Below are 13,614 nucleotides of genomic sequence, written 5' to 3'. Positions count from 1 at the left end.
TCTTCCAGGCCTGTCCCTTTGTCCTCCAAGGAAGAATCTGGAGGCCTGGGAGACGGGGCCAAATCTGCTGACCTAACTACTCCAAACACTGTCCTCCGAACACAAACTTCACACAGACACACACACACACACACACACACACACACACACACACACACAGGAGCACATAAAGAGCACATCTCCAGTGCCCTTTAAAGCATATTTCAGGAAACAGAGGCATTTAAAAGGCCTTACCAGATTAAATGTCTGATTTACAAGAAGTATTGGCATATGCATCCTGAGATGTGGGCAGTCCTCAGACACCCCGCCTGCCCTCCACCAACTACATCCTCACACTCAGTGACCCTCCATGGACTCGGGGGTAGTGTGGGCATGGAGGGCAGGGGCCAGAGGTTGGGATGGGCTCAAGGATCTGACCTGGCCACACAACTGGCCACGTATTCTCGAAGACCCAGAATGCAGTGTCTGCATCTGCAATTAGCTCGTGCTTTAATTTGCTCAGACAACCTGTCAATGCCCGCATTCTCCAGCCCTCGTGGAAGCATGCAGTCTGCTGGTACAGGGCTGAGGGCCATCAAAAGAAGGCAGACTGTCTGAGAGAAATTAAATGCTTACAACATGTCTTCTGATTATGTACAGGATAGTGAGACCCCTGCAAAGAGACCTGGCCAGAATGCTGCCTCACCTCTGGAGTGTTCTTCTTGAACTCTCGGCTCTGCTCAATGAGCCGCTTTCTAGACTGCTCGCTTTCATCTTGCCGGTTTGCCAATACTGTTGCGGTGGCATCGAGTTCCCTCTGTCAAGAAAGACAAAAAAAAGGGAAGACAAGATTGTAACTGCAGTTTGTACCAGAGGGGATCATATTTGCATTTGACCAGAACACTGGGGACAGCCCTGGTGCTCCAGGGACTGTCAACTTGTCGACAGAGGCGGCACTGGGGGCTGTGGACAAGGAAAGAGACACAATCACACGGTTCCCATCCAGCCCCATGCGCTAGTTTGAAAAAACCAAACTCGCTCAGCTTTGATGTGTATATTGACACCACCTCACAAATGACTGTTTTTATAATAGTGCATAAGATACTTTTTTTTCTTTTTGCTAAAACCAGAGTCAGGCCAATGCCCAAATGGCATCCCTCCCTGGAGTCACTCGCTTCTTCTGTTCTTAACAAGTGTTTCTTCTTGTCATGTCTCTGTGCTCTGTCCTTCGGATTCTCTCTGCGCTTCTCATCAGGGCATTCTGTTTGGCTGTCCTTCAACAGTGTGTGGATCCGGAATCTTTTGTAATGATGCTTCATTCGTTTTCATTCAACAAATATTTATTTTGGGGCTTACTACAGGCTAGACATCATTTAACCTGTTACTTGTTTTCAAGAGGGAGTTTTATAAGGTAAATTCCAAGGCATTTCTAATATCTTATAAACACTCAGAATGAGGCTTATTGGTTATTCTCAAACTATTTCACTGGTACTGGGATTCTGAGAAGCACCAGGAATAGGTTCCCTGTAAAGGCTAGGGGCTCTGGGCTCTGCTATACACAACAAACTGATACTCAAAGCAGCAAAGAACCTGTGCCCTGACCTCAGGAATTCTGGGAGAAGCCACCAAAAGGATCAGTTTCAAACAAGCCTACAGCAGATGGGCCCAGAAAGGTGTTCCTGGCTGACAGCAGGAGCTCAAGGACACGTTCCCATAGCCACTGAGAGGTCCATTTTAAAGACACACACTAGCACATGCTTAGGATTAAAGTGGCTGTCCCAAGTGGCTTCTCAATGGTCCTGACTATTCCCCCCAGGCGCAGGCACAACAGAGCAAGGACCCCATCAAAGGCTGAAAGGCAAGTAAAATAAAAATAAAAATCCATCCAGAACCATCCAGGAAGCAGGCGAGAGTTTCTCCAACCTTCCCTCCACCCACCTCATGAAGTTCCACCTGCTTTCCTTTTTGGTGGAAATACTGAAGTAGTCTGTAAGCCCTGCTGGTGAACACTTCACTCGTACCACTACGGGTGGGCCACTGCCAGACGAGATGACAGAGTGCTGGAACAAACATCCAGTGTGCTGTCGACTTGGACACTGGACAGTTTAAAGGGGGGGGCGGGGACTGGAGGGGGAGAGAATACCACACCACACTCTTCCCTTTAGTGATTCTGGCATTACAGCAAATCTTGGGCAAACAAGTCCAAAAGAATAACGTGGGCTAGAATTCAAGAACAGATGTCAAAGCTACTGCAGCAAAGAGGGAAACACTGCACATTTTGATAGACCACATTTGAAACACATCCCAGTCAAGTGAAGGCAGAAAAAAAGAGCAACCGAAAGCAATGTGGTAATGTGGGGATGGAGATAGAGAAGAGAGAGCAATCGCAGATAAGCAGAAGGCTTTTCAAAAATATAAACAATCTGGTAAGGAGGAGGACTTAGACATCTATATTTAAGCAGCAGCAGCAGAAGTTATAAAGGGAGACTTCAAGAAGGGGGAAAGAAGCCAATATTGAAATATGACAAAAAAAGTAAAGTTGATGTTTCGTTCCAATCACACACGGATGCAGAAAACTTAGAGGAAAACAAAGAGCCCTTGACTGCTTTCAATGAGGACCCTAGTTCCAGAGCTGGGGGGTAGAGGGCACAAAATCAGCAGTGTTTGGTGACTTCTGTGGCCCAGTGCTGGATGCTGCAGGTTCACTAGAGGAAAGAGCTTGGAGACAGTGGGATTGGGGGTGGGGTGCTTTGGAAGACATCAAAAGAGCATGCGATCTATGAGACCCTCTGATCCCCGAGGTTCCCCGCAAACCCCCCAGGCAGATCCATCAGAGAGCCAGACTGAGAAAGGCGGTGCCTGGGACAGGTCGCTGGATGGAAGGCAAACCCATCTTTACCACCAGGCTGCAGGGCCAGCGAGCCTGAGGAGACCTGCTACTGGCAGTCGGGGACCCCCCAGGGGCCTGCCACACTCCCTTCCCCACCCGTGCAGACATATGAAGGTCCACATGAGAAACCAACGGGGGTCTCCAAATATAATACCATGTTGCCACCCGCCACCAGGAAAACAGATTGGCACAGCGAGGAGAAAAGACCGAACATTCACAGATTGCGAGGGAGGGCAGCTGTCACCTCCCCAAGTTTGGTTGGTCAGATTTAAGCCTCGCAATCGTTACAATCTTTGATTGAATCCCTTGAGATAACACCACCGAACCCTTCTGAAGGACACCAAGGCTTTCCCAGGCTGTGGGGACAACACAAAGGGAGGAGATAGTTATTAAACATAAGCCAAATTCTGTTTTATTATCTACCCAGCCTGCCTACACTCAAAGTGTCAAATATAATGACACATTAACAAGGGAATTTAATGTGTTTAGGGGAGGTGGCCTAAAATACAGAACCCTCAGCCCTGAGTCACTAGTCACAAGGAAGATCGAACGTAGAGTCCCTACATCTGAAAGGCATTAAAAACTTACAAAGAGAAAAAACAAAAAACTGAAAACCAACCTAAATATCCAGCAATAGCAGACTGGCATATCTACTCAGGGTTATTCTGCAATGGTTAAAAAAGAAAAAATACAGTCCTACATGCACTATCTAAGATGAAGTGATCTTCAAGATATATTTAAGTGAAAAAAGCAATGTGTGAAACAATGCTAACACTATTGAAGAAAGTCTCTAGTCATCTGCTTACATAAGTTTCAACTATCTCTAGAAAGGTGCAGGAGACGCTGAAACTGTCCTTGGCTCTGAGGAGGCGCCAGGGAGGAGGGACTTGCTCTTCAATAGATATCTTTTGGCCATTTTGCCTTGTACATGGATTACCTAATAGGAAAAACTGCAATATATCTTAAATTTTTTAAATCCTGCTAATGTGAAAAAATACACATATAATTATAGAAACATATTTTACATAATGCACCCCATATATGAGTTCATGGTCTGCGGGTCCACCTGCCCAGGGTCGGCAATAGCCTCCTGACTCACTCTGGTGATGCAAAAAGTGAGGCGAGCACATCCTTTGTCAAAACAACAGCTGTTTCTTGCCCAACGCACTGCACACTGGCCAGTCTCAGGGCTTATGAATGAGGAGGAGGTGGCCAGACTTTCCAGAGGAAGGACAGAGGAGGTTGTCCCCTCAGAACTATTTAGAACTCTTCTCCTGCTGGAAACACCAACAGCCCCAGATCTGAGGTGATGGGAAGCTGGCAGGGTTGGGAGCAAAGCCATGGACTCTGAACAGAGGCCCTTCCAACTAGGCCGAAAGTGCCGGAGAAAGTGCTGGGAAAGGGTCTTGCAAGGATGGCACCTGGAGAAGCTGTGGGGTTTTCGTTCTAAGTGACCAAGAGATGGCTAATGTCAGGAGGCGACAATGTCCAGGGAAAGACTTCTGGCTGTGGAACCAAGGGTTCAGTGCATCTCACTCTATGAAACAAGGGTACTACCCAAGAGTTGTGGATGGCTGTAATCTTTTTTTCCTCTGGATTACAACTTCTGGCATGCTTTTTCTCCATTTCTGACTGATCTTAAAAGGACCAAACTCCTAACATTTTAAGTTTTTCTCTGCCTGAACCTCAGCCTCTCAGTCAAGGATTAAAGATTTATTAAACACAAACAATAAACAGCAACCACAAACCTGCCTATTTAAAAGAAACTGTGGGGGAAATATTTCCCAAATAAAACAAGTCCCGCTTTTGTGAGACTCTCTCTCTTCCTAGGCCCCAGGCCAGGCCTGTGGAGGAGGCCCCTGTCTCTGAGCACACTGGGCTGACAGAGAAATCACCGGGCCAACTGCATCAGCAATGCAAGTATTGTCTTTTTATGGTCGCTAATTTTAAGCCAAAAAGTTCATCTGGTGTTTCTTTAGTGCCTACCTGTTAAACTAATCAAACAGCAAATCCTATGTGAGAATTTTAAATGGCTTTATTAGTGAAAACAAAGAATACTTGTGCAAAAAGGAAAATACCAACTGCAGTTTCTGTGTTTCTGCACCAGGTAGTCCTCATGACATTTTCTATTTCATTTCCAGCAACAGAATCATTTGGACAAATGGGAGCTGCTCTGACTAGAAAGGAGTGAAGGGCCCAAACCCACCTAATATCGACCTCCTCCTTGTCATACCCCTCCCCGGCCCCCTACACAGAATATCTCATAACCCTCAGACAGTGGCTTCAGAGAATCCTGGCTTGAAATCCAGGCTCCATCTCTGCTGTAACCTGTGTAGTTTTGGTCAAATAACGTTCCCTCTCCGGAGATAATTACGATAATGCAAGTCAAGTGCTCCATCAAGGTAACTTTTTCTGTACTATCAGAGCCATGCACTTATTTAGGCCTCAATTCATTATGCCACCAGTATCCCCAATTAGGCTGGAGGCACCTGGGTTGCACAGATGAATTGGAACCTGACCCTGAACTGACCTCCAGGTACCCACAGTCCAGCCGAAGAAACTAGGCAGGCACGGAAGAGAGACAAGACAGAGGGACTAGGCTGGTGGAACGATAGCAGAAGCAGAGGTAGAAAAGGGAGAACATACTGCCAACAAGAAAGCTCTTCAAATTTTCGTGAAAGATGTCCATCTTGCCTTGGGTCTGTGGGCGAGGCTGGCTCAGTCCCCATCACCCTCCTCCTCCTCTTTATGTGGGCTCATTGAGTACCTGGCACAATACCTGGGGAGTAGGTGCTATCATAGACCCAGAACAGGACTCAGAAGAACCAGGAGCCTGGTCAGGTCCCCCCAGGGAATGGGTGGAAATGGGGTAGGGGCACCTGACAGGAAAGTGCCATCAGTAAGCAGAGGCCAGCCTGGCTTGGGCATGGAAGTAGTGACAGGGACTGCTAGGAGGCAGGTTGGTACCAGTGTGAAAATAGGTATGTTCAAATAGAAATGTAAAAGCCACCCCCCAGACATGTCCCCAAACAGTGACCAGGACAGCCACTGTGAGTACACAGATCTACAAGCATATGTAATGTGCTTACACACAGGCTCTCTCTGGAAGGATCCACAAGTAAAAGATGGTGCTGCCATTCCCTATCCTAGGGAGGAAAATGAACAGGCAGGGGCCTGGGAGGGGGTCCTTTCACTGTCTATTTGTACCTTTTTAATTTTGAGCATGTAAATGTACTGACTACTCCTAAAAAGTAAATATTTATTAAAATCTCTTTTCCCTCTATTATGAGACAACATAGGTTTGAAGGACTGATAAGGCCCTATGAACACCTTATCCCAGAAAGGTACTCCTACATGGTACTACAGGAAGAACATTGTGTTCTGTTCATGGGTATGTGACAATGATCTCTATTTAAAGGAGAACCTTGCAGAATTCCCAAAGTCAATGTTCATTTACTTTATAGAGAATCAAGTCTGACTCCATATTTCCCAAGTGTTTTTTTCAGACACTTAATCCTTACACTGTTCCACTCACACACTCTGATTCAGGACCAGGTAATGCACAACTCTGAATTATGGCTACAATGTTGTCATGTGATGTCAGTCATGTTAGCCAGCAGTGAGCATTTCCACTCAGGAAGCTGTAGTTTCCACAGAAGTAGACGGATCTCCAACAGGGACCCTAGTGGACGAGTGGCAAAGATGGAACAGATGGAACAGAGGGAGAGACCCACCCATCGCGCCCTGAACTGTGAGCTCCCACTCTTCCTGCATGCAGCCCAGGAGAATCTCAACAGAAGGCAAGGAGGGGAAAAGGCAAACTGAATGGAGAAAAACAGCACCGACTAATGACAAGGAGGTATTGGAGTAAGTTCAGGGAGCTTCAAGGAGTTCAGTCTGATGCAAGATTAAGGCATCCCTCATTCCCTCATGGGCATAAATTACCATACACCTGTAAAGATGACCGGATATATACATATACCCTGCAAGAAAGGGGAAATGCCATGACATAGCCCAAATCTGAGCTTGTTATTCTTACTCAAAAGTGTTCAGTGGCTTCCCAGAGGACTTGGGATGAGACCACTGAGGGCGCCCAGACTCCTAAACTGGCACGTTGGTCCTCCTCTAGTGTCCGCAGAAGGCTGGGTCTATTCCTTTCCCTCGGACCCGCAGCACAGGCTGTTTCCTCTGCTTGAAAGCCTTTCCTTTCTCTCTTCAGTGAACTGCCTGATCTCTGCTCAAAATACCCCTTCTCCTGTCCCTTCATCCCCCTCTACCCTGCCCAGAAGAGATTGGGAGGCATGTGCCCCATCCCTGAACTGTGCCTCTGGCAGAGAGCCTAGTTTGCAGTTCTGCATTTGTGTGGGTAGGTGCCCGGTTAATGTCCAGCCAGTGGGCTATAAGCTCTGGCAAGGCCTGTGTGTTGCTCACTACGGGATTCTCAGCACTGGATGTGCTGCTGGGGCACATCACAGGTGGGTAGTCAAAATTTGATAAATGAAAGAATAAGCTAAAAAAAAAAAAAAGGCAAAATAAAGTAAACGCTATAACAGAAATCCCAAGAAAAAGTGCTAACGGGCTCAGAGGAGGAGAGATTGCTTCTCCTTGGGAGAAAATTAGAAGCAGCTTCATGAAAATAATAGCACCTCAAATAAGAGCCTGCAGGCTGGCAGGGATATACTCCATACACTCCAGGCAGAGGCACCAATATCCATTATAAAGAGAGAGGAGACACATTTAAGAACTCTGCAGGCTGGCAAGGCTTCCAGTAGGAAACAGAGATGGCTGTGCGAAAGAAATAAAGCAAGCAAGAAAGAAAGCGAGAAAGAAAGAGAGAGAGAAAGAAAAAGGGCTAACCCAAGCACTGAAGTCCTGAATGGCAGAGAATAGTCTGGAACAGTTCAGGAGGCTCTGGGGGGCTGAGGAGGAAGAGGAAAGGCTGGCAGAACTGGCTCTTGAAGGCAAGAATGGCTGAGGAAGAGGGGAGGGGGAACATGGAGGAGACCCACACTCCCCTCTCACTCACCCTCAAAGTTGGGTAAAGTTGTAGAATGGTACTACTTTTATAAGAATTAGAAGTATATGGCTAAGAGGGGCTCCTCCCTGCTTAGGAGCCCTTGGAAGTGGTATTTGACTGGAGATCTGACAGTTTAATGGAAGAGAGAAAGGAAAGGCTTTCAAGCAGAGGAACAGCCTGTGCTGAGAGTCTGAGGGAAAGGAGTAGACCCAGCCTTCTGTGGACACTAGAGGAGAAGCAGCCGGGCAAACTCTCTAAGCAGCCTCAGAAACTCCACTGTAAGAATGGGGGAAAGGGACACAGGAATAGGAAAAGTCCATTTCAATTGGGCCTTTAGAAAAACAGGGAGCGGCAAACATGGGGTTCGCCGTTGAGGCTCTTCCCGGTAGATGGGCCACCTCTGCTTCATTTCTGTGCCTCCAACTGCAGATACCAAAAGGGGATATTCAGGGAAGGAGTGCTTTTCCCAGAGCAGGGAAAGTGAGGTTCCTGGGGTACCAGCAGAGCGCCAACACACAGTAGGTGCTCAGTAAATGCTGGCTTAACTGGGTGGACAAGAAGTGACCTCTATGGGTTAATCACTCTCTGTGGTTCTCTGACTCAGGGAACAAAAACGTGGGTGTGTGAGCAAGAGACTGCCTAGAGTTCAAGTTTCTAGTTATCCAGGGGTTTAATCAGAAACACTCACTGTGTGTTTTAGCCTTGCTGAAATATGTACAACACAACCAGCCATCTTCCCCTATCTTGGCAATTAGAGGGAAATGATAGGAACGAAACCTCCTAGCCAGATCTCACAGGGCACAGAGCATAGTGGCTGTATTTATAGCATGAAGGTGGTGGGTCCTGTTCCCCAGGAGTCCAGAGAAAAGAGAGAATGTGTTTGGGACCAGGAATTGGGGGTGGGGGGCTGCAGGGCAGTGTAGAGGAAGACTCGTGTGCATATGGGCTCTCACCACCTGTCAGCTCTGTGACCAGTCCAGCAGCCTCACCTACAATAGGGACACAGATACATGCCTCCTAGAGCTGTTATGAGAATTAGATAAGATCAGATGCTGGTGCCATGAGTGATGATGTTAGTTTCGTTTTCCTCTTGCTATTCAACCTGGCCTCACCTCCAATGAAGATTATTTTCTCATACCCATTTAACTCTTAAAATGGTGTGAGTCCAATATGCACGCAGTATTTTGTGATTCTGAAGGATGACTTGATATTAATTTCCAATCTAGGAAATTCAAGTGAAACAATTACTCCAACATACACTTGCTCCCTGTGGCCTTTCCAGCTAAAGGCTGCATCACTGGATGATGGTGCAGGTAGGAAGGGACGGAGGTGGGGGCAGGTTTCTCAGTATATTTTTTAATATAATTTTTATTTTGGATCAAATGAAGGCATGCTCAGAAAATAAAATTGAATAAAAATAAATGAATTGGCCTAACAAAAGCTACGAGCACAAAGTTTTCATACAGCCTTTTCGTGAATTCCTCAGTATTAAGAAATTTCAATAAACCAAGATTTTGTTTTTGATTGTTTTTCACCCTGTCGAAAACCCACTATGCAAAGACAAAAATGCCAGATGTATCCAACAAGCACTGCACTACACAAAGTACTTGCCAGACTCTCATTTAAACAGGGAGACGTGAGAGACGCGTCTGGGTGATGCATAATGGAGTATGCGGGGATAGCGACCGGTGTCACTGAGAGCAGGCACACACAGCCCAGGGTGAGGAAAAGGCGTCTTTTAACCCTAATGAGAGAATTCTGCTTTACATATTAATTGAACCATATGAAATTGTTGACATCTGACCAGTTTTGAGCTACAAAAATGTCTGTTCCCTAAGTAGCATTCTTTACTGCTCTGTCTGGATCGCAAAACAAAACTAAATTTGCCTGCCAGCCACAGCCTTTCAGACAATGCACAGCTCCAAATGGCAGGAGTGCCTCACCCCTCTCTGATCTTGTACTTCTCCCAAGAGCCCAACAGACTCTACCTCTTCTCATGAGCCCCCACTGTTGCCATCTGGGTTGGTCTTTGCTGTCTGGCTATCTCATTTGCCAGGGCTCGCTATATCTTTCTTCTCTGTCTTATTCCTGGGTTGAAGTGGGGGCCTGTTGGCTGGGTCCCTTGTCTTCTGCTTCTATTGTGTTCCCCCAAGCCACAGCTTCCACTTTCCCCTGCAGGATTCACACTGGGGACCAGGGAGAAGCTGCTGAGGTCTGACCTGTTGGCACTAACAATCCTATGGACCTCGGGATGAACTTGGGAGAAAAGTGGCCAGAGGAGCTTTGCTAGTCCCATGTCACAAATGAGGAAACCAAGGTTGGGCGTGTACATGATTTATCTGCTAACAAATGCCCAGGGAATAACAGGTCCCTTGACTCCATGGTGTTTTCATTCCTTTTTTTTTTTTTTCCTCAATATTTTTGTTGATTTCAGAGAGGAAGGGAGAGAGGGAGAGAGAGAGGAACATAAATGATGAAAGAGAATCATTGATTGGCTGCCTCCTGCACACCCCCTACTGGGGATCAAGCCCGCAACCCTGGCATGTGCCCTTGACTGGGAATCAAACCTGGGACCCTTCTGACACTCTATCCACTGGGCCAAACCAGCTAAGACTGTTTATCATTATTCTTTATACTTAGTTTACATTATGAGACAAATCTTTAAAATCTTAAAACCAAATGGGAACTTGTTAAAATTTTTACATGTCCATGAAGGTGGATGTTAGGAGGTGGGCAGTCGTCTGTGGCTTAAACATTCATTCCCTTGCCTCGCTCAATGGAACTGCTCCACTGCCCTGGCTGCAGGACAGGAGATGGATGCCAGAGAGAACAGGCACACCTGACCCCCACAGTGGCATTCGGAATGGGGAAAGAGAGAGACTCGAGAGATCTTTAGTGGGCTGACCTGTCAACCAATTAACTGGAACCGGGGACCAATTAATTAAATGAGGGGAATGAATGAGAATTGCATTATTCAAAATGGTAGCCACCAGCCACATATGTTATGTAAATTTAAATTTAAATTCAGTTTCTCCTTTGCAGTAGCCACATTTTGAGGGCTAGTGACAACTATATTTGATGGAGCAGATATAGACCAATCCACCAACATAGGAAGTTCTACTGGACAGTGCTGGTCAAGATAGACCCTCCAGGTTCCGAGGGTGGCATTAACTGTTACAAGGCAGATACTGCTGTCCCATTTCACAAACTGAGAGAACTGATGAGTAGCTAATCAGCTCTGCCTAAAACATCTCCATGAAGGAGTAGAGCCAGGATTCCAATCCAGATCTGGAAAACCAGCACTGTGGAAGCAGAGGCTCTTTGCGTAAACCACTCTAACACCTCTTTTCTGCACTCCAGTTTAACGCACTTGACTTTCCCCAGGAAAGTGGAGGCTAAAAATGAGGCAGGGAGTTGGGGGGAGGTTTTGGGGGGGGTGCAAAAAATGTGTTTTAATGACAAAAATAACTATTCCACTGCCAAGAGGAATAACTCTGATCTCATCTACACTGGTAAATGTTTTCCTCCTAAAGTATTTGTTTCAGAAATAAGCCTTTAATTTGAATACTTTTGGAGCCAAAATTTCTGTCAGTTGAAAATATTTATTTCTATTGTTTGGCAGGAATCAATTTGTCAGGGCACCAGCCACTCTGGCAAAGGTTCCCTTACACTTCTCTGGGAAAACGCTTGGCGGCAAAACTACCCACCACCCCGCAGCTCCCTCGCTCTGTTTGGGCTATCCCAGCCACAAACATCTGCCAGCACAGCCACGGCTGCGAATCAGGCCAACCAACAGTGCCTGTGCTGGGACAGAGACGCGCTGGTGTTATTAGGAATATAGGACTGGGCTTGATGGGCAATCTACTGACGGTGATTTTTCTTGATCATAGTATATTTTATTAATTGTTTTACAAGTAATAGACTTGTGACACAGTATTAGGTGATTTTTCAGACAGCCCTGTCTCTTCTGGTATTAGTGAAGTCTAGAAAGCAGGCAGCAGAAGTTTGGGAAGATCCAGCTCCATCCTGGCTACAGGAATTTGGACAAGTCACCAAGATGCCCTGAGCCTTGATTTTCTCATCTATAAAATAAATCAACTACCCTGGCTCACAGGGTTCTTGGAAAACTGCATGACATAAAAAATAGGAAAAGTTCTTTTAAGTTAAAAAAAAAAGTTCCATAGGAACAGTAGTTCTTTTCTTCTGCAAAGATAAGGTATCCTCCAATTTCCTCACTTAGCTCCCTTTTTGTATACTCCGAGGGTTGGGGCACTTAAGAGACAGATCATGAAAGTTAAAAGCTATCACAGTTACAGGTGAAGTGCTAATAACTTCATTTTGAAACTGTCAGGTTTAGTGTGGTGTTTTTTTTTTAATCACAGCTGTGGCTTGCACTAGAACTCTACCTGTAGCTGCATTTCCTTCTCACATTTTAATTAGCAAATAAAAACTCCCAAAAGCTCTCCAAATGTTTTTGCCTGAAATTTATAAGTAAAAGTCAAAAGATGCTGAGTAGGTGCTGGGAAAAATCAAGCCAGTAACAGACATCTATCAACAACAATGAGCAGGTTTATTTGAGCTTATGTCAGGCCAAGAGATGCCACCTCTGAGCCAGCTTTGATTTTATTTTTGCAGTTAATTTTCAAGATTTTGGGTGTTCAGCGAGCATGCTTTATAACATCCTGCCATTGGCTGAGCGCTGCTGCCAGCCAGATGGCCCGGCAGAATGACACTCATATGGCAGGGAATGTGAATGCCGCCTGTGATTCCTTCACTCTCTCCTGGCACCAGTGTGCTGGCCGCTATCAGGAAACCTGGGTGCTGGGTGCCAACAGGTGACACTACATGAGGGCTCCTGGTGCCAAGAACAGAAATGTGATTTTAAAGGGACCACTTAAATCCTCAAAAGAGTTTCACCTTTAGCTATACCAGATGTGAGGGACCCCAGGGAGGAAAAGGGATTGCTTTGTGAACTGCCTGGAAAGTGCTGCTACCAACCTACCACTCTGGGCACTGGAATGGTGACTCCAGTTGATAGCTGCACTCCACCTTGTCCAGGGGGTTTTCTCAAAAATCATTGGAGGGGCTCTTTAACTCAGACTTTATAAAGCCAGCTGAAGAGTTATTGCTATCTAAACTCACACTAACGGATAAAAACACAAATGACAAGCACAGTAACAACAAACTGCTACCAACTATATAATGGGGTTCGGATATTCATTTGCATCCAGCGCCCTCAGCCAGTATAGCTCCCAACACCCTCCAAGCTCTCGCCCGGCATGGACGGCCCCCATTCATCTGGATCTTGACTCCATGGTGTCTTTGGAGCCCCACAGGGGAAGGCTTGGAAGTGGGGAGGTAGTTCTTGAGGCAGAAAATTAATGATCATTACAAAGCATTCTTAATCTCTCTGTGACTGCTCCAAATTCAGGTTTGCCTCATCTATTTTTCTAACACTAGATGTTATTTCTTAAATATACAGACATCAAGGAAATTTTCTCTATCAAACTCAGCAAAATGATGTCACTTGTTTTGGCCCAGGAATGATACTTCTCTATACCCTCTGTTCTTGGTACTCTATGTTTGTCCTCTTGTGACTTCTCAAGGGGTAGGGGAGAGGAGAGAATTCTAATCTGGTTTGGGGAAAAGGCAGCTCCCGTAGAAAAGGCACCTCCTACCCACCCCACCACCCTCTCTCAGCAATACCAGCCGGGGGCCTAGACGCCGG

General features: G+C 46.1%; 1 protein-coding gene across 9 annotated transcripts in view; it reads right to left on the bottom strand.

Moving 5' to 3' along the window:
• Nucleotides 1-13,614, bottom strand: part of CUX1 (cut like homeobox 1) — a gene marked incomplete at its 5' end in the record, with an annotated part of 366,038 nt that overhangs the window by 287,079 nt on the left and 65,345 nt on the right. For all 9 annotated transcript variants that reach the window (XM_081089614.1, XM_081089615.1, XM_081089618.1 and 6 more), the window contains one exon: nt 686-796. In XM_081089614.1, the coding sequence (XP_080945740.1) occupies nt 686-796 (111 nt within the window). The remainder of the gene's footprint in view (nt 1-685; nt 797-13,614) is intronic.

The sequence above is a fragment of the Myotis nattereri genome (genome assembly GCF_964212035.1).
Source record: "Myotis nattereri genome assembly, chromosome: 4".
Classification (NCBI taxonomy): Eukaryota; Metazoa; Chordata; class Mammalia; order Chiroptera; family Vespertilionidae; genus Myotis; species Myotis nattereri.
Note: the sequence above shows the minus strand (reverse complement) of the source record. Positions and strands in the feature narration are given on the sequence as shown.